The sequence below is a fragment of the Dipteris shenzhenensis genome, chromosome 7 (assembly GCF_047967505.1).
Source record: "Dipteris shenzhenensis isolate YYH24624 ecotype China chromosome 7, Dip_SZ_1.0, whole genome shotgun sequence".
Classification (NCBI taxonomy): Eukaryota; Viridiplantae; Streptophyta; class Polypodiopsida; order Gleicheniales; family Dipteridaceae; genus Dipteris; species Dipteris shenzhenensis.
In genome coordinates, this window is record NC_141602.1 from 1975008 (window position 1) to 1999590 (window position 24583).

General features: G+C 46.6%; 1 protein-coding gene across 1 annotated transcript in view; it reads right to left on the minus strand.

The window, feature by feature from the left end:
* The window catches only part of LOC147899807 (putative serine/threonine protein kinase IREH1), a 167512-nt gene that overhangs the window by 9793 nt on the left and 133136 nt on the right, over positions 1 to 24583 (minus strand). The window contains exons 13-15 of the mRNA XM_087377056.1: positions 15201 to 15252; positions 503 to 559; positions 159 to 320 (exon numbers count right to left, since the gene is read on the minus strand). Coding sequence (XP_087233182.1) covers positions 159 to 320; positions 503 to 559; positions 15201 to 15252 — 271 coding nt within the window. The remainder of the gene's footprint in view (positions 1 to 158; positions 321 to 502; positions 560 to 15200; positions 15253 to 24583) is intronic.

Consider the following 24583-nt stretch of genomic DNA (forward strand, 5'->3'; position numbering starts at 1 on the left):
TTTGAAGAGAGTGGAAATCCAATAAGACAAGTCCATTAATAAGACAATGCTTGCAATTCATAAGATACATAGCTAAGATTTGAGAAATCTGTTACTGTATCCCTTGGAACACCACAACTTCCTCAGTAAGGAATGAAGAACAGTGATTCCTTACATACCCCTTCATTCAGTATGGCCTTCATGGAGCTGGTGCTTGAACAGCTTGTCGAGGTATCGCTTGAATCTGCAAACAGCGGGGATGAATGTCTATACTCTTCAAGATGCCTAGACATGAAATAACTGGTATCATCCACACTTTCAGGACTGGGAACAAAGGCAGCCTGCAAATGGTTCTCAAATATCAGTGCCATATTCTAACTGTGAAAGTGAATCCGCAAAGACTACTATAACATCGAACCTGCAAAGACCACTGTAAAACTCAATCGCAAAGACTACTGTAGAACTGAATCTGCAAAGGCTGCCTCACAATTTATCCAGAATTACGAAGAAAACTCGAATGCACCTTTTGTCTAGCTAGAGTGTCCCAACTTATATCCTTGAAAAAGGGATGATTTTTCACCTGTATGGTCAGCCACACAAGATACATTCAAAGCAAGTTTGATGTTTAAAAGCATAAAATAGACATAAAATCATCAGTTTCTCAAACTCCTTTTGTTAAAACACATGATATCTTGCAGCTGGTATATATTCGGCTTATCGAGCCACCTTTCTACAATGCCTCTTAAGTCTTCAAGCCAACTCTGACAAGCCTTTCCTCAAACAAAACTTGCTCCCCATCCAGCCTTCCCCTGACTCCGCCCCTGTTTCCCCCCGCCCACCCCCCCCCCCCTCCCCCGCTCCTCTCCCCCCCTCCTCCGTCAGCTTGCTGAACTTTCCCAATCTATTCATGTTTGCCCATCTTTCTAATTACACAGTCCCAACTTTGTCCTTGAAGAAGGAATGATATTTCATCACACATGCTGCATTCAAAGAGAGGTTGACATTTATAAACATAAAAAACACAAAATGATGCCATTGCATCCTGAAACCCTCTTGTTGAAAGACACAAGATATCTCACATAAGTGTCTGGCTGTTAAATAAAAAACATTTCTATGAGATTGCCACCCTATAATTGTGAAGGTTGGACAAAATCGGAAGGAGTAAAGCACCACCTCAACTGCCAAAGGAGATGTGTCCATGCTTAGAGACCATGCTATTATTGAGCACATCAAGGTTATCTGACAAGGGGTAAAGCAATGAAAACCATTTCAGACAAGGTTGGGATAGGGAGATCAAAGAGATGAGAAGCTGGCTTAATTGGTTAGCGCAAGACATAAGCAAGCTTTTTGTGGAGCTCTGGATAGCGGCACAAGAAAATAAAAACTAATCCTTGTAATGTGACCATTCAAGATGACAGGAAGAAACATGAAAAATAGAGGTAAACCAATATGAGATAATGAGAAATAATGGAATGAATGGACTCGGATTAGAGCTTGCATGCACTAAGAAAGGAATGGTGACAGGAACAACAAAACTTCACATAAGAGCACTCTATGATCATCCAAGGGCTGTTGAGAGAGAGCAACAATTGGATTACTGATAATCAGGAGCAATCTTAGTAGTGTAGCAAATATAGGGACCTTTTCAAGTCCGAATACAAAAGCAAAAGCACATTCACTGCAATAAAACAGGTTTGGAAGCAATCCCCCATCTGGAGCAGCTCAAAGAGAACCTCAAGCTTGAGATTCCATCCAAAGAATGACTATAGAAATGGTTAGCTAATGGCAAGGCTCCTAGGCTCTCATCAAGTGGCTGGCTAGAAACTAGATGGGTTTTGAAGAAGAAAAGCAATTCACAGCAAGCAGACTCCCAAGGTAAATACACTCATTTGGTTACTGTCCCATGAAAGAAAGAAAGAAAGTTTATTAAAGTCTATCCATGTCGAGCCCCAGTCAGGGAGTTCACTCGGTTCCAACCAAGCCCGAAAAGTGTGTAGCTGTAGTAGATTCTCACGGATAACCTCGTTGACCTCGTGTAATAAGAGGGGAGAGAACGGAGCATCCATGCTATACTGGAAGGGAGGTAGTCTATCCATGTCAAGCCCCAATCGCTCAAACCCTCTCTCTGTACGTGCATATCAGCACCTCTGATCTCCTCCTGCTGCAAGTGCCATAAAAGAGGATAGAGCTATCCATGGTAGCCTGCTATGCCCCGAGGTATAATCCCCATATTCCCTAACTCGGTACAGATATGTGATGACCTGAAATGCAACATCTAGCTGTAAAGGGGGTGACCCAAACTTAGCCTGAATGATCTGGTGAGGAACGGATGACTTACCACGAATCATCCGTGATAGCATGAGAGCCTGTAGCCGCTCCACACGGGCCTACTCTGTATCCGACAAGTCTGGCCCCCAACAAGGACTGCCATACATCCCCGCTGGGCGAGCCAAGGAGTCAAAAAGCAACCCCTTGGTGCGTGGATCCTAAAAGTGTGAGCGGAAGCACTGCCTCTCTAGCCTGGCCAATGAGGCATACCCTCTACTCAAGAGCGTGCCTGCATCGCGGGTCTCATAGTGAAGCTCGGTCCGTAGAAGATAACCCCAAGATAAGTGTATGATGAAACTATCTCAACAGATGACCCCGCAAATGTGAACTGCTCCTGACGCATGATGGCTGGAGATGTATTGAAGATCATGACCTTAGTTTTACCCAGGTTGACCTTAAAATCATGAGACTCACAAAAGGACTGTAGTGCGTCTAGGTGTCTCTAAAGCCCCTCTGCTGAGGAAGACAAGAGAGCCACGTCATCTGCATAGAGCAAAATCTGGATCAGCGTGCCCGCAAGAGAGTAACCTACACCCCCCTGTGTCTGCATCACTGTCTCAAGCTCGTCAATGTAGAGGCCAAACAAGGTAGGCGACAAAGGACAACCTTGTTTGACCCCGATGGTACTCATGATCTCGTCTATCCATCCGGATCCTGCCTGAACTCTGCCAGAAACTCTCTCGTAAAGTGCCATGACAGCCCAAATGATCTCCTGGTCATAACCCAAGTCCTGTAGGCGCCGTATGAGGCGGGCTCTCGGGACTGTGTCAAATGCCTTACGAAAATCCACAAAGCAACAATAAACCCTCTGCTTCCGTGACCTCGCCTCCTCGATGATACATCTGAGCGTCAGAATGTGGTCCATGGTTCCATGATCACGCCGGAATCTAGCCTGTCCTACTCCTCTGAGTCCTCGATACTTTGCAAGTCTGCTAACCTCGGAGTCAAGTACTGATGCATAAATCTTGGACATGACATGTCCAATCATAATGGTCCTGTAGTTCTCCGGGCTCATGGGATCCTCTGCCTTGTGGATGGGTGAGATAGTGTTAATGGCCCAAGTGTGTGGAAATCCCAAACAAACCACTTCATTAAAAAGCTTTGCTACGATCGGGGCTAGGAGGTTAATCCCATATGCAATGAACTCAGTGCATAGTCCCTCACGATCCTTCACTCGGCCATTATGAAGTTTCATTACAGCATCCTTTACCCCTCCTCTAGTGAAGAGGGTGCAAGATGTGGGACGAGGCATGTGTGAGGCTAGGGACTGATTGATTTGGGATGTCATAAAGTGTGTGTGCATAATCAAACCAGATCTGGGTGTCAGTGAGTGGCGGAGGGGACCGTCCTTCTAGAAATCTCCGCCACAAGTCCTTAGAGTTGTTACTAAACAAAATGTTCAGTAGCTCCTCCTCGTTTTGACGAATGAAGTCTAGTTTCTTCCTCCGTACCAGTCTACGGTATTCACGTAGCGTATCTGGTGTGCTCGGAAGACTATTTTTGGTTTCGAATCTGAGTTGACGGCGTAAGGCCTTACACTCATCACTGTACCAACTATTACAGGGTACGGTTCCAGGGGGTGGTGGGCGGGTGGAGCGGGTGGTGTGGGGAAAAGCGTGAATGGCAGCCTCGTGTAGTGAGCGGGTGACAAGGGCAGCACGATCCTCTAAAAGGGGTATGAGAAGATAGACAACAAAATAACTCAAAAATGCCACATGTGGAACGAGGGTGATGCAAGCTGAATGGAAGGCGAATATCTATCAAGAATTTGACAAAATGAAGCACACAAGGGGATGATATTGTGGATTTCTATGAAGAGCGGACATAAGTGTACATTTCTGTCCTCATTTGGATGAAGATTATGGATTTCCCACATTTTGGACACTTTTCGTCCCAAACAGAAAAGAAAACAGCAACAAGGTAAATTTTCAAACTACAACTTCAGTTTTTATGCATATTATGGGGGTGCTTACTCAGGTTGCAAAGTGACAAGAAGTGGGGCCATAGTGAAGGCCATGGAAAATGCCTACCTAGACCAGATCTGCTCTACTCCACTAGTGACATTACCACCAAGACAAAAGAAATGGAGAAATTGGGAAACCCACAAGAGTTAGCACAAGATATTACAACGGGAACTACAAGTGCTTAAAAAGGCCCACAATGAGTCACAAGATGCCATAAAAGGGGAAATCGATGCCTGAAAAAGACATTGGAGGAATATGCATTCAATAATTCCGGCAGTCAAACTCAAAGTCACATGGCACCTGACTCAAGAGGATATGCTGCCCTTAAGAAATGACTTGAGGAGTTGAAGAGAACATAAGGGAAAGCATTGAGAGAGCCCAGAGACAGGGAGGAAAAAAAAGATGCAACAATTGAAGCAAACACCAAAGATACAAAGTCTTGGTCATAGATGGTGGGCAAGCATGCCCCCTGCGAGGTCATTCAAGAGACTTTTGAGAAGGAAAGCCAAAGACGCACACCAAGGTTCTCAATCCCAAAAGTAGTCGTGATCAAGAATAATGTGACCAGCCATAGGCTAATAGTGGTCACTCTAGACTCTCTTAGCAATCTAGTAACTAGTTAGTGAGTTGTGACTAGCTGAGGGTCAAGACTTGACATTGGGGCCACGCTCATCTTTGATCAACGTGAACTCGGAAGTTTCAAGTCATATTTTCAAATTATGGAGCGTGCAACATGTAAGTTGCAAGCTGCTTTTGAGGAAAGGTTTTCATATTTCACTTTGTAATTTTTTTTTAAAAATGGTCAAAGCCCTAAACTTCGTAATTCAGATTTTTTTGAAAGGGAGGGGGTAGCAGGCAGTGGGTGCAGGGGGAGATGAGTTGCTTGGGAGAGCAGCAGAGGGGAGGTGGGTGAAGGCTGAGTCAACGCTGGAGGAGGAGGGGAATGGGTTGGCAGGAGCCAAAGGCGGGTGAGCAGGAAGCGGCAGATCGGCAGGAAGGAGAAGGTGGGTGAGCAGGTGTCCGATGGCGGCGGGCCTGGGGCAGCAGGTGGCAGATGTCCAGCAGCAGCCTTGAGCAGGGAGGTGGGTGAGCAGGGGGGGGGCTGCAAATGGCAAGGCTGCAGCAGCAGCCGGGCAGAAGAGGGTGAGTAGGGAGAAGGCGGGTGAGCAGGAGGTAAAGGCAGTAAGCAGGAGGGGAGGCAGGTGAATAGGAGCATCTGTTCAAGGATTTCACTGACTGAACAATTTTGGCATGCACAGCAGAAGTAGAGGGTCTATAACAGCTTGGTGGTATTTCACAAACCTTTTCACACATTGACATGGGCCCGACTATTCAAGCGATTACTGGACCTAGGAAACAGCTCAGACATCATTTTGACAATCTGAACACTCTATGAGTCACATAGTGTCAGGACTGCCACCATTTCAATATAGCCTTGAGACCCCATCTACCCGGCTCACCTATCACAAAGAGAACCAGGTCATCAGGGAGGATCTCTTACAACTCCACATGTACAAGACCTAGCTAGCACCTCATGAGTTTTCGGTAAACTTAGCTTCTACAACAATCAATGCTTGCAAATCTTGGAGGACGGTTTTGTCGATCCCCCTCGGTATACTCAAATCTATCTTCTACATGCACTGAGGATATCAATACAGCAGCTCCGAGTATCCTCTCATTGGTCATGGATTTGAGGCAAGACGAGCAAAGGGCACCCGACACAAGAGGATCTGCATTTTATCCAACGTGTATGATGTTAATACAGAGGAGCACTTTCCATTCAGATGCCCTATGTACTATGAGATCCCTCGACAGCATCAATATTTAATCAACGGCCGATTTGGACCACTCAAGAGATATCTTGGCCCATCTTGATCAACGGCATGTAAAGACTATCCTTCTAGAGGCCCAGCGATAGAGACTGACTCCTTCAAGTGCAAAGGCCAGACCAAGTGGGCCCATTGGAGTCCATCAAGGGAACAATCAAAGACTTCTTCTCTAGTTACTCAGGGGGGCATGACACAACAGGGACCTAGAGAGCACGACACGAAAAACTTGTCCTCATCTCACATGAGGACAACAGCCATCTCCTCCTTACGGTTTTGACTTGGCGAGACAGACCACCGGAGTGACAACCGCACTTGTCAGACGTCGAGCTACCTCTTGGACACTACAAAGGAGGAGAGAGGAGACCAAAGCAGACTGAACACGCGTGATTACCAACAATTCTAGTATGATTTCCTTGCCTAATGGCACTAGCTCTCACCAGATCCAGAGTCACTGTCGGACGGCATCAACTCCTCTATCCCTCAATCGACCAACGAAGTTGGTTTCAAGAACAACAAACATAGGCTCCGTCACTCGAATAATCAACTGATCAAACGGACGCCCCACTGGTGTGAATTTTTTGCCCCTTTCTTTCTTTTTTGTACTCTCCTAAAAGACGGCGCAAAGTATATCTCCATTGATATTCATGTCTCAGACATCAGCCTTGGGAGTCGATACCCGCTTTAGTTGCTCAACCTAGTCTCATAGACCCTTCCATCTTAATAAATTCCCTCCCTCCCTCTCTCTCTCTCTCTCTCTCTCTCTCTCTCTCTCTCTCTCTCATTTTGCATTCTGCATTGGTGTGGATGCTCGTTTAGTACCTCCACCCTCACAGCTCGTTTGTACCAGGATTTTCACAATCTCATAGACTCCCTCCCTCTCCCCCCTCTCTCTAAAACATGTCCATGGAGGCCTCTGCTCAGCCCTGTATTAGCACACCTATTCCTCTTCTCTATCGTAGAAATATAGCTAGGTTTTGCACCAGATCTCATACGCTTGCTATAGAGAAGGGAGCTTGGATGCATCAGCCCAAAGACGCCAAAGTTTGTACTCTCTGCGACTTGCAGTCAGTTGAGACGGAGGCACATATAGCTTTACAGTGCCCCCGATATGCACATATCAGGGAGGACTACCAACAGATACTGGAGGACTCCTCTCAGTTGACATCAGTTCTCTCTACTGCCTCTCCGGCAACGTTGGGATCTTTTGTCACCCGTCTTTTTACATGTCCTCAGGAACTCATAGATAACTGACCCCTCTTTTTTAGGAGACTTTCTTTACATTGTATTCAGATGGTCCCATGGGTCATTTTTGGCCCCTCGTGGACGTTAATAAATTCTACTTCTACTTCTCTCTCTCTCTCTCTCTCTCTCTCTCTCACTTGCCTTTAATGTAGTTCCACGCAAAAAACTATGGGAAAGACTGGAAAAGCTTCAAGTCCATCACAATTTTCAAGAGGCTACATAATGTTTATACAAGAAAGTTGTAGCTGAGCTAGCCCAACCACTTGTGGATGAGTCATTTTCCAAGCGACAGTTGTCATAAACAATGACATAGGGGTCAAATAGGGATGTCCCCTCTTGCCAACTCTTTTTGGTCTTTCCATGAACAAGGATGTCTCCTCTCACCAACTAATTTTTGTCTTTTTATTGATGAACTGGAAGATTGGGTGAAAATACATAGTAGAGAAGGTGTCCCAGTTGCTCTACAATTGCTCATTTACATAGATGGTGTGCATTCTTCGCAAGAGCAAGCAAAAAATGCAAGCACATCTAGATGCACTGGGAGACTTCTACAGACACTCCAAGATGCAGCTACATCTCTAAGACAAAAATCATGGTGATTGGGACTCGCAGTAAACCGATTGATGTGACTTTCGAAGGGCAGCCCTTGGAATTAGTCAAATCATATCTACGGCTGGAATTTACGGACAACTACAAGTGGAATTTGTATGTAAAAAGAAGAATTTTGGGAGCACTGAAAGCTTTGTACAGCTGCCAAAACAAGTGCAAGGAAGGCACATTTGTGGAATTGGAAAAGAATGAGAGAGTTTCTTTACACTACGCTTGTACAAAGAATGATCCTTTATGGGTGTCTAACATGGGCTCCCACACTCTCTAGGACCTATTAGAAAAGAATAGAAACTTTATATAAAAGATTTCTCATAAGGGAATTGGAGGTTAAGGCACACACACCCTACCCCATCCTACTAGCCGAAACGGGTATGATACCTCTCAAAGGGCAAGCATTATGCCAATTTATGGCCTACCTCAACAAAGTTGAGAAGATGGATGCCATTAGAATGCCTCAGAAGGCCGTAGGCTATAGGTTTGTGTTTGCCTTCAATAAGCTACAAAACACTTTTCTATCATGTCTCGAGCCAAGAGTAGAGAAGTGTTTATTGACTCTTCCTCCCATCTAAGTCCAACACGACTTTGGTACATGAAAGGAAAACTCTACTCTCTCTTATCTAAAACACAGATTCCAGAGACACTGATATGGGGGGTGATGAGCCTGTCCGACGAGTCGAGTCAAGGCAGAGTTCGCGCTCCAAGTGGTCTAACGGATTGGGTCGAGAGCACGATCGGAGTGATGCAAGGCTGCCCCCTCTCACCGACTCTCTTTGGGCTTTACATTGATGAGATCGCTTCCTTCATAGACCGCCTAGAAGGCGGAAGGATCACTACTGGCCGATCTCATGATACAGATATTGCTATACGCCAATGACATAGTCCTTACCTCATCCTTTCAACAGAGGGGCTATAAAGAGGGGTTATAAAGACACTTGGAGGCCCTAGAGGTGTTCTGCAGAGAGAGAGATACCTGACATCCAACCTTGGGAAGACCAAGGTTATGGTCTTCAACACCTCACATACTATGCTTCGTCGTCTCAGCTTCACTTATTGAGACGAGCTTGTGGAGATAGTGCAGTCCTACACCTATTTAGGAGCAATTTTCACAGGACCCCTTTTCACTATGACACATGCAGCCCATGCACAGCCCACACAGGATGGGAGTGGGTTTGGCCCACTGTCGCGACTGATCCATTTCCATGACCAAGTCTGCATTGGGCTCTATCTACTTGAGATGCACTGCCACAGGGAGACCTTGTTACGATAGATTAGGGAGCAGCAGGAGGGGACTAGACCACAGGATACAGAGGTTGACTAGACACAATGGCATGTCACATATTTCTATGGATTTCAGTCGGCTCTAGGACACAGTGGGGTGGAGGAGAAAGAGCTAGCTGACATGCGGGCACTATAGAGTGCTGAGAAAGATGCAGAGGCTACCCATGACACGGAGAGAGACCAAAGAAACTTGATTGAGGTCCAATCTATCACAACTTTCCTCAGAGGAGACCGCCCAAGACGATGGGTCACTCTGAACATAGGTCAGCGGGTTCAAAGATTGACAGACCACGCCCTCCTCTACCACCAAAGCATGAGACGGCTAGCCAGACGCAGATCCGAGACATCTTCGCCGCTCATAGACGAGTCCCCACAGTGCTTGGTTTTGGATTTGGAGATCGTGTCCTAGTTCCAACACTCTTCCTACTTCAGACAGCACATGATATGATGTGACATAATACTATATGATACGACATGATTTGTATTTGATTCTGCTTAAGCTATTGACCTCTTTATTTCAGCGTGGTACTCACCAAAGACCTTAGCGTGCCCATTGCTCCAGCACTTGGTGGCTTATATGAGTTTTTTTCCCTTTTTGCTGTTCCACACTTCGACCCATAGGCCCACGAGGCCTTCCGCGGTCGTTAATCTCTATGTGTGTGTATGTGTGTTTACATAAATTTCCCACTGACAGATTGCCTTGCCAAAGGCTTTTGCTGATTAATAATAGTTATCTGGAGCATGCTGTCTTTAAAGCCTTGTCTCTGATGCTATTCAGCCTCTCTCTCGTCAGATACGCATTGGTTTGGATTATGCCTAGCAGGCTTTTGTTACTCGGAGGCAAGCAGTTATTCGAGATTATGGCAAATCCTATATGCAAGCCACAAGGGAGACTGTAGCACATGCCAAATTTACCTGTCAGAGTTTGACTGAGCTTGCTCATCTTCGCCCTTTGTCTTCAGAGGAAAGCATGCTCTTATGTCAGGCTCAATTCTCTCTTCAATCTAATGATCGCAGAAAGCTTGCTAAATGGGAAACTCGATCCAGACAACGGGCATTTTTGGATATAGGCTGCACTTCCAAGCAATTTTTTAAGAGTTTACACTACAAAAGACAGGCTGCCAATATCTGTCGGATCCGGATGCCTGATGGTTCTTGGTCAACATCTCATTCAGAGCTTGCTGATTTATGTGTGCAGCACTTCTCCACTCATTTTGGGCATCTGAATACTCTTTCTCCTCAGGTCGTGTCTACACGTCAGCTTCTTTTGCAGCATGTCCATCCAATTCTGACTGATGCTCAGGCTTTGGAACTTGAACATCCCTTCACTGAAAGGGAATTGTCTGATGCACTGAGATCCTGTGGCAGATGGAAATCTCCAGGATGGGATGGTCTCACTGTTGAATTTTTTCTTGCATTCTGGGATCTTCTTAAATTCACCTTGTTGCAAATGGTAAATACAGCATGGCAAAATCAGCAGATGCCTTTGTCATGCAAAAAGGGTCTTCTCAAGCTGATTCCAAAAAAGCAACTATGTGATTCACTGGGTGATTGGAGGCCAATCACACTTATGCCAGTCATTTACAAGATCATTGCCAAAATGGTAGTTGATCGGATTAAAGGTTATTTGCATGATGGGTTGCATCCCTCCCAATATGGCTTTGTTCCACATCGCCATATCGCAGATAACATTGCCAATGCTTATATTGGGATTGAATATGCCAAATACATGCAGCAGGATGTTCTACTCTTGCAGGTAGATATTGCAAAAGCCTTTGGCACAGTTCAATGGGATTTCATCTCGCAAACTATGCAAGCTTTGGGGTTTGGACAAAAAATGCAACATGTTATTTCCTGGCTTTACAAAGATAGCAATGCGGCTTGCATTATCTCTGGGGATATCTCTGATGAGTGGACTCTTCGTTGTTCGGTCCGCCAGGGATGCCCTCTCAGTGCTTTACTGTATACCATTGCTACTCATCCTATGCTGCAATATATTGATCACCTTGTGGCTACAGGATCACTTCATGGCTTGGAATTGGATGCTAATCGCAGCATGGTTGCTCAAGCTTATGCTGATGATTCCTTCCTTACCCCGAAGAATACGCCCCATGATCTTGGTGCCTTGATGCAGACCCTCTCTATTTATGGTTTGGCAGCTGGTCTTCATGTTAATTTTCAGAAGTCTAAGCTGCTCCCTTTGCATTCCAAAGACTGGCATAGTCTATTATGGCCCGGGGATATCATTCCACCCACTCAGTTTGTTCGTCATCTTGGTTACCCTTTGGGGTGGGAACTCACTCGCCGACAACAAACTGATTGGGTTTTGGCTAAGCTTCGGAAAAAGCTTGAGTATTGGAAACTGGCAACCTGGCCTTTGCACGTTCGTCTTCAAATAGTGCAGTCCATCCTTGTGGCATATATTCAATTTTACTTGCCATTGATCATGTTCACTAAGGCAAATCTTACATCTTTCATGTCTGTCTTTATGGAACTCTTCTGGCGATCCAGACATGGCAGAAAAAGTCTCAGGCTGCTTTCGATGCATCACATTTGTTCTCCCAAGATGCATGGTGGATTGAACATCACGGATATTCATGTGCATATTCTTGCCCACACGGGGAAAATGTTGCTGCAATTTCTGCAAGGTGATCAGCCTTGGGCTCTTATGATTAGGACTCTGGTCACTCATATCAGTATTTCTGCGTTTGGTCATTGGCAACTCGATCACTAGGGTTTCTTTTTTGGCTGCACTGATGGCACTTTGCCTGGATGCCCAAGGAGAAATCAGTGAAAAACCAGTCGATTTTGAAGGGGCAAGCTATGGAGTTTTGACGCGTTTTTGCGCCTCTTCTTCCCAGAGGATCTTCTGTGGTATAATAGCTCTCTTTTGCCTTAAAAATAAGTAACACTGCCATAGCATCATCTGGAGTAATAGGAGAATTGATAGAAGCTAATTGAGTCATAAGACTCCGCATATAGTTGACATGAGCTGCCAAAGTAGTGCCATTAACCATCTTCAATTCAAAGAAAGAGATTTTAAGTGATAATTTAGAGATGTGAGAGCTAGCACCAAAAATCATGTCAAGCTTCTGCCAAGCTTCTGAAGGAGACTCTAAGTCAGAAATGTGGTGAATATAATCATCTCCTAAAGCAAGAGCAATGATACCATATGCTTTCTCCTCTCTAGCCGGATCCCTTGCCGGTCGTGTCGGAGTTAAGGATTCTCCAGCATTGGAGGCTGTAGAAGAAGCGGTTGGAGTCGGTTTGACAAGTCCCCGGAGGTTCTCCCTCATCAATGCAAATTTCACCTTCATCTGCCATGTGTGGAAGCCCTTTCCATTGAACTTCTCTAGATTCAATAGGGTAGCCATGAGAGGGTCTAACCCAGATATTGGGCAGTGTCTTTCTCTCTTACAAGGCAATAAAAATAACTGAAAGGCTTCCAAAATATAAGCACTTGATGTAGCAAAGACTAGTGACCAATATTCAAACAATGATGCTTCTTCTTACATGCTTCATAGAGGTGGCTAAAATGAATACTTTCCAATCAAAACCAGGTCTAGCAATTCAAAGCAAAACTGAAGCCACACTTGTACTGATGTTATTGAAAGTTTCAAAAAACCAGAAATGCTAGAATAGCATCTTATGTAGCATCTTTTTCAAAAACTTGTCAAAACTGTCAAAACCAAAAGACTGAACTTGGAGGGCTTGTAGCTTACTCTTCAGAGCAAAGGAAAAGGGGGTGACACTGTTTATGCTGTAAAAGTCCAGAAGGGCAAGTATACCCCTTACAATCACTGTGGAAAGACAAATCACCTTTCAAAGGACTGCTTCAAAATTAACCCATGCAAACACTGTGGCAAGAACAACCATCATGAGAAGTTTTGCAGAGCCAAAGCAAAGACAGAAAATGCAAATCTACTTTCAGTTGATGAGCCTCCACAAGATGAGGCATCCTTTGAAGATTATGCATTTTAAATCATCTCTATGTATGCTCCAGATCTCTCTTTTTATGTCAAGGTACTCAGCCTGGAGAGTCCTCCAAAATGAATGAAATAAACTATTGTGTTTTGTGTGTTTTGTAAACACCTCTGGTCACCTTATGATGTAGGCCATGTGTATTTGCTCCATGGTACCTCCTGCAGACATTGTGTGCATGTACATGCAAGGGAGATAACCATTGGAAAGTCTTTTTGTATCCCTTTTGTTTACCTTACACCCATGGGAACCCTTGCTAGCATGAGAACCTAGCCATAGATTTATCCTTGACCACCATGAGATGGCATGAGAAACTATGAGACTAGATGTATCCTTGACATAGCCTGAGGCATTCCCTTGAAGGGGGGTTTGATGGGATATCTCAAGGTGTATGCCTCAGGCACACCTTGGTTTCTATGTGTTAGTGCTAGAGGCACAGTTAGGTGCCCACAAGCACAATTAGGTGGTGGAAAGCCACATAGGATGATTGCGAGAATCTAGGAGCAGATTGAGGAGATGATTGTGGAGCTCTGAAGTCATCAGTGATGTCAGTGAGCATGTATGAGGTGCCTACTTAAGGACCTCACTCTTCTTCATTCAATAATGCAAGTATTCTGAGTTTGTGTCCACTCTTTCCTTTCCTTTCAGTTTACCAACAGTTCTCTGCAGCAATCTTTCTTTGATTGCCTGCAGACCCGCTGCATAGATCATGAGGTCTTTTTGGCATATACTGAAATTTTCAGTTGATGTAATTGTACAACCTTTCTTTGAGGTTACTACTCATATAATATAATCAATCAATGATTTCAACCCCCAAAAAAAAAAAGTGTGTGTGTGTGTGTGTGCGCGCACGACTACTTTCTTGTTCTCTTTTGTTTTCTTGGCAAGCCATCACCATTCTTTAAGGTTTTTTGGGAACATGTCCTGAATGTGCCTCTTCCTTTGGTGGATCTGCCACATCTTTGAAGCATAGTTAAGAGGACACTAACATCACAATTGGCAGCCCGGTCAGGAGGGTGACATTATCATAATGGTTCCATGGGGTTTACAGAAACTTAAACAAGTTCTTCTAGTATCACTCAGTTTCTTCTTCTCTGTGTGACCTTTACAATCCTGGACAGATTATTGGTGACTGCAAGATGGCAGCATCAATAGCCCCAAACTGGTTGCCAACTAGAAATTATGTGCCACAAATTGAGTTCCTTGCAGGTGATGCAATCCATCTTCGTTCCATTATGTTTTCTATAGCTTCTATTGGTTGCCTCCAGGGCTTCAGCAATCAGCAGTTCTGGGAGCCCAACTTTGAAAGCCTTGTAGGATGGCTGATATGTGTTGATGAATCAGGATGCATGCATCCTTATCCAGTCAGTATGGCAGCCAATCCAGACATCTTACAAACCTAGAAAGGTCCACCATAGAGTCTACGTACCATCCAGCTTCTCTCAGCCTCACCTATGCAGCTACCTTCACTCCATAAGAGAACACTCTTGTTAAAAAATTTAGGCAGCAAAGCATCTTTGTCATCATTTCTCTCAATCAATTTTTTACAAAAACACAGTACTTAGCTGCATCAAAAATACTTCACTTTTAACACTTTATAAAATAACACATTTCTGAGAACTTATGCTACAAAGCATCTTCTAAAGTTTGTTCAGCATTACACTCCACTTCTATTATTCTTTTATGGATCCAACCTTCTTAGAGACCCCTATGATCCTCTCAAGAGTGCGTCTTAGTATCACTGGCAAAAAATACATGAACTACGTCCGATTCTGATAAACTTGGTTAATTTATTTGCTTTCGAAGTCTTAAATACACTCTGGCGCCCTGATACAAAGCATAACTTCACGGGACACAAACAATAGTAGTAATGTTGATAATGTATCTGAAAACTACAAGAGGACCCATCCAAACATCAAGCATTTAAGAAGGCTACCACAGAATTTCAAGCAACCACAGTTGCCCTATATGACAGAGACCAAAAGAATACCTCTCGTGCCCCCTTTGCTCCTAATCGCTGATTAGGATCTTCTGTCAGAAGTCTGCAACAAAAAGAATGACCTCCATTAACTTTGGGTGACATATTGTGCCTCTTCAAAACAACAAAAAAAGTCTTCAAATGGTCAAGGGACTGCAAGGTTCCTCTGAATCTAAGACAAATAAGAAATCCCAGAGTGATGAATAACAAGCTGGATGGCCAAACTTTTACCACCAGCTTCTTCAGTACGCTCTCTCAAGGACAGAAACAATAAAATAGAGGACAGACAAGCTTTAAACTCAAAACAAGAGTCAGACACAGTGGGTTGCCTGTACGGATGACTCCTCTACAAGCTTTATCAAGATCAAGAACAAGCACCAGACCAAAGGGATGGAAAAAATAGAGAAATATCAGCATTAGCTACAGCCCTCCACAAGGAGAGAAACCTTGAAATAGAGTGATCAACAAGTTTTTACATAAAAACTTGAAATCCACAGAAGCCAGCTGCCAGCATCCACCCCTCCCTCCCTTCCAAAGAAAAAAAGGATAATAATAACAAGCAAGTACAAGTACTCGTGAGCACTGCCCTTAGAAGGAAGAGTCGATTTGGAAAGAGAGAGAGAGAGGGAGAGAGAGAGAGAGAAAAGCGGGGGGGGGGGAGGGGGGAAGGGGGACTAGTTGATTTGGGAAGGGGGGAGAAAAGAGGGAGGGAGAGAAAGAGAGAGAGAGAGAGAGAGAAAAAGAAAGAAAGAAATATTAATGTCCACAGGAGACCTTGCGGGTCTATGGGACAAAAAAACACACACCAAAATCATCAACATCAGTTAGAGACTGAGAGTCTTTGGGGGAGTATATCTTAGAGAGAGAGAGAGAGAGAGAGAGAGAGAGAGAGAGAGATGTCACTAGAATAGAAAGTGTAAACGGTGGCCTAAAATAACTGGAGGGACAGTTTTTAAGAAAAGTGTACGGAGAGCACTGCCTGCAGGGCACTGGTAATCAAATCAAACAATTAGGCAAAAAAAATAAAACAAAAACAAACGACAATAGAAAAAAAAAGAAAAAACAGCTCTTTCTATTGACCCTCTTTTCACAGTTTGGTTTTTAATGTCACCCTTGAAGGTTTTCAAAAGACAGGTTTACGGAAATAATAACCAAGATAGTTCCCAAAACACATTTTGTTGGATTCTGAAACATAATGAAGGATTCAGCTCTACATAGCCAATTCAAACAATCTCAAATTAGTTGAATTGTCTTTCCAATGTTTCACAGTTTTTTTTTTTTTAAACATCGTTTTAGCCACTAATAACAAACATTAATCTTGGCTGGACGAACAAGAGTGTCAAAGAGGAGAGACTTTAATCCTAAGATCCTGGAAATACTCTCCTGCTGCCCACCCTGCCTCCTTGCCTTGCCCTCGCCCCGCCTCGCCCCTCCTCCCTCTCCGCTCCGCCCTGCCTCCCCCGCTCCACCTCTGCCCTCAGCCCTGCCTTCTCCCCCGCCTCCCCTTGCTGCCATCTCCCCCACTGCACCTCCGCCCCCCAGCCTGCTTTCTCCCCCCCTCCACCTCCGCCCCCCCGCCTGCTGCCTTCCCCGCTCCACCCCCCCCTTGCTGCCCCCCCTCGCCCCCTCCCTCCGCCTCCTCGCCTCCCCTCCTTGCCGCCTCGCACATCTTCCCGCCCTTCTGCCCTCCCGCCAGTGCGGCCCCCCTGCCACTCCGCCTCCTCCAACCTTCTTCTCCTCTTCTCCCGCCTCCTTCCATTTCTTCATTCCTTCCTCCTCCCCTTGCTCCCTCCTTCCTCCCCTGCCCTCTCCTTCTCTCTCCTCCGCCTCTCCGCTTCGTCCCTTTTTCATTTGCCTCCTTGTAGCGGGAGCATTCATGTTTGTTACGTTGAAAGAAAATCTTGGTGGTGACCTTTGGTTTGGCCAAAGGGGCTCTATGGCAGCACCCTCGACTCCCACAGCCGTTCAGGTTCTTCTTTCCCCATCTGACAAGCAGCAGGTACAACAAGCAGTCCAGTCCCTCCAGAACAAGGCGCTTGTGGGCAAAATTGTGGGCCTCACGCCAACACGGAGACACGTGCGAGAGTGGATCTAGGCGAGCTTGACATTATAGGGCAACCACATCCAGGAGGTCAACATCTATGGACGAGGGGTTTTCCTCATCCAGTTGAGCTCCCCTGACACCACCTCGACACTTGTGGAGCAGAGCCCCATTCTCCTTGGCCCGCACCTTGTCTACCTCTTTCCTTGGTATCATGGGTTCACAGTGGAGGACATGGATACGACACACCATGTTCGACGGTTTCCGGTTACATTCCGCTTCCCAGGGCTCCCCAAGGAGTATCGAGCCATCCTCCCTTCCATTGGTCGGGCATTTGGCACAGTGCTCGAGTCTCGCCAGAGACGGCCGCCTCCGTCCTAGCAGATGATGGAGTCCCCGGGATCAAACTGGTGGTGGAGAGCCCGAAGTCTCTCCCAAAGCTGATCCTTCTAGAGACCCTGGAAGGGGGCACACTTCGCCAGAGGGTGAAGATCTCCGAGCTATCAAGCCAATGTCTTCGTTGCAGACAGATGGGTCATCTCACCAAAGATTGCCCCCGTGGCCACCCATGTGCGCCTCCCCCCCCTCCTCCACAAAGTAGGCAGAGTCAGCAGGCCCGAGTTTAGCGCCCTCTCAGGCAGGAGCAACAGGAGTCTCAGACCCCATGGGTCAACCCCTTAGAAGGGAACTGGACACAGGTTAAAAAGAAAAAGAAACCAAGCAAGCAGGCGCGCAAACGCCGCAGACAGAGGGCCAACCGCAAGGAGAGAGACAGGGTTGCCCGAGAGGCTTTGAAAGAGGAACAGCAGGAGTCACCTCCCCCAGCAGCAGAGGCCACTGTCCATCCAGTCGATCCTCTAGCTTCGGAAGTTCAGCCTCTGCACCCACCCTTGCAACAGCAGAGAGCCCCAGAAGCTCCAGATGCGGCGATGGCTGAAGCCGCAGACACTAGCCCGACGAGGGCCGTGAAGGAGCCGACGATCCAGAGCCCCGACAAGCCTGATCAACAGGGGGCGGTGGTCGTCCTTTTCCCTCCTCCTCCCCCTCCCCCCCCCTCCCCCAGACCCCTCCCCCTTCTCCTCTTCACTTCCCCCTCCCTCCCCAGGGTTCCCCCCGTCCCCTCTCCCCCCCTCAACCCCCCCTTCTATGGTCACCCTCATTACCCGCCCCCCGCCCTCTGTCCCCGCGTCCCTACCTCTCACTCTCCCGCCCCACCCCTCTCCGCTTTAGTGGCAACCTCTTTCGCTTTGACACCCCTACCATCAGGCAAGGGAACGACGACGCCTCCTTCTGCTTCCTCATCACAGCAGCAAGTCCGCTCAAAGAGGGATCTTGAGGGACGAGGCTCGTCTTCCCAGCCAGCAACTCCCAACTTCCAGCCTAGGCGTCTCTTACCACGGAACTTCTGGAGGTTAGGACACTGGAACTATCTAGAGATTCCGGATTCATACCCTCTATCATTGGAGGTCACGCTCATGGTCCTTCAGTCCCGAAAGGGGGGTTTGATCAGCGCAGTGGAATCTCAGACACACCTCGTTTGGAGATTTCTATTTGCCTCCACAGGGTTGGAGAAGTGGTCCCCGGAGGTGTTTGATGCTATGACAAGGTAGTCTTTCTAGGATAGGCACCCACTCACACGGGAGCCTTGTTCCCGACTCCCCCGTCCTCATGAGCTGGACTATAGTGAGCTGAAACGTACACGGGCTCCACGACCGTGTTGGTAGTCAACCGCAGTACCTGATGCTCCGACAGGAGTTGCAGAGGGTAGTGGTAGGGCGGGCAATGGACATCCTTATGATTCAAGAGCACATGTTTTCAGCAGCAGACATCAGACGACGCCATCACCTTCTCCCAGGGAGAGGTCCAGAGGAGTGGTCTCCGCAGTAGGACGGAGCGGAGCAGTCTGCATCTCAGTCTCACAGACTTTGGCTTCAGAGGTCTACCATCAGGGCAAGCTCCAGGACGGGCAGTTTGGATGGGAGTTCGGACAAGAGAGTCCAGAATCGGAATCCTGAACGTGTATGCCCCAATCTTTTGGAGGAGGCTGTCAGAGTGTCTTCCGGATGTTGACTCCTGGATTGTTGGAGGGTACTTCAACAACCTGGAGTTTGGGGAAGACAAGCAGGGCGGCGCCTCGTTCTCAGAGATGCCAGCAGCAAAGCGTAGCGTCTTGTGGCCCGAGAGCTAGTTTGGGATCATGTTCCGACAATAGTCTCGTGGGACTTATGCAGCAGACTTGAGCCTTTTATAGATCAAGAGCTCTGGGAAGCCCTCAAGGCTCTCCCGACCTGGAAGTGCCCGGGGGAGGATGGCTTCACTTCGGCCTTCTTCCGAAACTTCTAGGAGATCATCTCTACCCCTTTCTGTTTAGCTTGCCAAGAGATTTTCAACACAGGCCTTCTCCCTCAGTCCTTGTGTAGGGGGTAGATCTGTATGATCCCGAAAGGGGGAGATAGGTCAGATATTCGACAGTGGAGGCCGATCACTCTGCTTGATACTGCATACAAGATTCTCGTCAAGGTCTTGAGTTTGTAGTTACGGCCTCATCTTACCGACATCATCCATGACACACAGACTAGGTTTGTCCACGAGCGCAACATCCTGGACAACATCTTCACATTCTGGGAGGCAATGGACTGGTCCAGGGAGGAGTCACAGCCACTGGCCATCCTTCTCTTGGACTTTGAGAAGGCCTACGACAGGGTGGAGTGGTCTTTCCTGGAGGGCACTATGAGGAGATTGGGTTTCTCAGACAGATGGGTCAAAGGAGTTTCAGTGCTATACGTAGGGAGCTCTAGTCAGATGATTATCAAAGGACACACAGGCAAGGCCTTTCCTCTCTCTCGCTCGGTTTGCCAAGGCTGCCCACTAGCTCCCTTCCTCTTCCTGTTTGTAGCGAGGGTCTGGGCTACTATTTGAGATCACAGGTGGCGGGTCTCACAGGGTTGAGGCTCCCAATCAGGCAGAAGGAGGAGCTCCTTGACTCAAAGTTTGCAGATAACACAGCCTTGTATGTTGAGGGCACCACAGCGAGTCTAGAGAGAGTCAAAGGTGCATTGGCTATCTATTGTGAGGCCTCAAGGGCACGGATCAACTGGACAAAATCCATAGGCTTCTTCACCGGCTTTGAGGAGACACAGGAGATCCATGAGTAGGGTGATGGGATATCTCAAGGTGTATGCCCCAGGCACACCTTGGTTTCTATGTGTGTGTGCTAGAAGCACAGTAAGCTGCCCATAAGCACTGTTAGGTGGTGGTAGATGCCACATAGGATGATTGAGAGATTCTAGGAGCTGATTGAGGAGATGATTGAGGAGATGATTGTGGAGCTTGGTGGCTCATGTAAGAGGTGCCTGCATATGGACCTCACCTTTCTTCATTCCATAAGCAAGCAAGCATTCTCATTTAGTGTTCAGCTTCATGCTTTCCTTTCAGTTCTTCAACATGGTATCAGAGCACTATGATCCTCCTTGAGCCCATTTGTGCCATGTCATCTTCTTCTTCTTCATCTTCCTCTCCATTTTGCCCCTTTCTGCCCAACCACTTGGAGGGCTGACTTCTTTACCTACAAGCAACCATTCCCAGGGTCCTTCTAGCTAGAGAGACCCTTCATATGGGCGAACTTCCACGTCAAAGGAATAAGATAATGGTAACCACGAAACCGCGCAACAGTCGTCTTCTTCCTGACGCCATTTCTTGCAATGCGACTTGCTGGAGCAGCCATTCCAAAATTCCTCTGAGCCAAGCTTGCACAACAGTATGAGCTAGCTCCTGTCCAGATTTGAAGGGAAATGGTCCACCAGGGAGGGAGAAACAGCAAAAACAACGGTCGACTTTCAAGCTGCTGGCTATGGCGACGTGATGCGGCATTTTGCCTCTCCTCCTCAATGGCTGTTCTCTGGTATATCAGCTTTATTTCTACCTAGAAAGCCCTCTTTTCTTTGCTTTGAGGAGTGAGATATAAGCCCTCCAAGTTCAGGCCTCTGTTTTGGACAGTTTTGACAATGTTGTGAGTTTGGTGCTACATTAGATGCTACTTAAGCATTTCTGATGTTTTAAAGTGTTGAATAGCATCAGTACAATTGTGGCTACAACTTTACTCTAGGTTGCTATACCTGGATTTGGAATACTTTCATTTAGCCACCTCTATGAAGCATGCAAGTTGAAGCATCATTTCCATTATGATTTTTAGTATGGAATTTGGTTACAAGTCTTTGCTACACTAAATGATTGTACTTTGAAGCTTTTCAACTCTTTCTAGCCTTGTAAGAGAGTAGACACTGCCCATTCTGGGTTAGACCCTCTCATGGCTACCTTCTTGAATATGGATAAGTTCAATGGTAAAGGCAGATGAAAGCTAAGTTTGCATTGATGAGGGAAAACCTCTGGGGAATTGTTAAACCTGCTTCAACTTCTTCTTCAACAGCCTCTAATGCTGGAGAATCCTTAGCTCCTACACACCCGCCAAGAGATCTTGCTAGAGAGGAGAAAGCCTATGGCATTATTGCTCTTGCCTTAGGAGATGACTATATTCATCACATTTCTGATTTGGAGTCCCCTTCTGAAGCTTGGCAGAAGCTTGATATTATTTTTTGTGCTAGCTCTCACATCTCAAAATTGTCACTTCAGATTGCTTTCTTTGAATTGAAGATGGCTAGTGGCACTCCCTTGGCTGCCCATGTCAATCACATGCGGAGTCTCATGACTCAACTTGCTTCTATCAACTCTCCAATCACTACAGATGATGCAATGGCAGTATTGCTCAAAAGTATGCCTGAAGATTATGATCATGTTGTTACCACTTTGAAAAATCTTCCTAATCCTACTCTTGAAGGTCTTATTACTGCCCTTCAAGAAGAAGAAAGGCACAAGGAACTCCGAAGAGGCAATGACACAGCCTATGCCATAAAACCTCAAATGGGCAAGTTTTCACCTTGCAAACATTGTGGGAAGACTAATCACCTCTCAAAAGATTGCTTCAAGATCAATCCTTGCAAACATTGTGGCGAAAACAATCACCATGAAAAGTATTGTAAAGCCAAAAAGGAAGCAACTACAAAGCCAGAAACTACCAATTTACTTTCAGTTGATGTGCCTCCACAAGATGAGGCCTCCTATGAAGATTATGCTTTTTGAACCATCTCCATATATGCTCCAGATCTCTCTTTTTATGTTGAGTCAAGGTACTCTACCTGGATAGTCCTCCAAAATGAATGAAATAAACTATTGTGTCATTTGTAAACACCTCTGGTCACCATATGATGTAGGCCATGTGTATGTGTTTTGCTCCATGGTACCTCCTGCAGATATTGTATACATGCAGGGGAGATAACCATTGGAAGGTCTTATGTATCCCTTTTGTTTACTTCACACCCTTGGGAACCCCTTGCTAGCATGAGATCCTAGCCATAGATTTATCCTTGACCACCATGAGATGGCATGAGAAACTATGAGACTAGATGTATCCTTGACATAGCCTGAGGCATTCCCTTGAGGGGGGGTATGATGGGATATCTCAAGGTGTATGCCCCAGGCACACCTTGGTTTCTATGTGTGTGTGCTAGAGGCACAGTTAGGTGCCCATAAGCACTGTTAGGTGGTGGTAGATGCCACATAGGATGATTGAGAGATTCTAGGAGCTGATTGAGGAGATGATTGTGGAGCTTGGTGGCTCATATAAGAGGTACCTACATATGGACCTCACCTTTCTTCATTCCATAAGCAAGCAAGCATTCTCATCTTGTGTTCAACTTCATGCTTTCCTTTCAGTTCTTCAACATAGGGGAGTGAGTTTAGTTTCAGATGGATACCGCGGGGCCAAACAGCGAGATACCTCGGATGCCAGGTGGGTATTGATAGCAGATTGCCCCGGTCCTTGAGAGTGTTCGGTGCAAGCTTCTCTATTAGAGCTCGGCCAAACTCTCCCTCGCAAGTCGCGCCTTAGTGGCAAACCAGGTCCTTCTTGCCACTGCCTGGTATGTTGCCTCATGTTGGTGCTTTCACAGAGGATGCATTGGGCAGCTCCGACGGTTGGTACAGAACTTCCTTTGGGCAGGTTCAGACGGCATGAGGAACACTAGGGCCCAAGTACCTTGGCAGACGGTGATCATGCCGCAGGCACTGGGAGGCTTGGGTATCATTGATCTGGAGATGCAAAGCAGGGCCCTTCTGGGCAAGCTGGTGGCTCGTGGCCTCACCCCAGGTGCCGAGCCTTGGAAGCTCCTCTTACAGAGAGAGCTTCTGAGGAACACCCCACGCACTGGGGGACAGTGGCAGCCTTCACATAGATGGATCTTCTCAGAGGCCCCCCTTATGGGAAAGGGCTCCCCCTTGATGAGGAGTCTTCACAGGGTTTGGCAGAGACTAGCAGGGGGTCTCATCCGTGCTCTGCCCAGATGCAAAGAGGAGTTCGAGCGTCAGCCCCTTATGTGGCACCTAGAGGTCAGAGATCAGGAGCGACGTATGCTTGGGCAGCAGACTCACATTGGTTGGGCACAGTGGGACAGTGGTCCAACAGGCTCTTTTGGTCCCTGGAGCAAACTACCTATGGAGGCAAAGGCGAGGCTTGACGCCCTAGCGCATCTGAGAGGGACAGGGCAGCGGATGGGCGAGATCGACTTAGCCATCCCTGAGTCCTCGTGGGAAGGACTTCACATTTGGAGAGACAGCAGATGGCTAGGGCAGTTTTCCCGTAATGGTGTTCCCTTGAGGATTAAGATGCAATGCGGCAGCACACACCTTGGCTTCTTCTATGTAGGACCTGGAGGCCTACTGCAGCCCCTCACGAGCAGTGGAAATGCAAATGGAATACTAGGGAGCAAACGACAACTGAGAGAATAGGAATACTTGCAAATAAATAATAATAAAGTACAAGTGTGGCCCCTATATGGCCCTAAGTCAACTGGTTGACCATGCCTAGGACAAAATGTCCTAACTAGCCTACAAGGCCATGGTATGGCTGAAGTATCCTCGACACATCTCAGATATACCTGGAACCGATATCATGGTTGCACATATTTGTCCAAGATGGATATAGCAACCTATTAGCAACCTACGGAAGTACACGAAGATCGACATCACGTAATAAATGGTGCCGAGTGTAAGGCATGTCGAAAAGCCTCAAAGTTGGGTCGGTAGAGCCTTCGTGAAGAGATTTGCTAAGCTATCTTCCGCCAGGACGTAGGACATCTGTATAACTGCAGCTATCGGGCGCTCTGGAACATAATGAATGTACCTCAATGTGCTTCATCCGTGCATGAAGCACTGGATTAAGCGCACCTACTAAAGCACTATGGCTATCAGTGTAGGTGATAATAGAAGTGTCCTGGATGAAATGAAGATCTGAAAATAATTT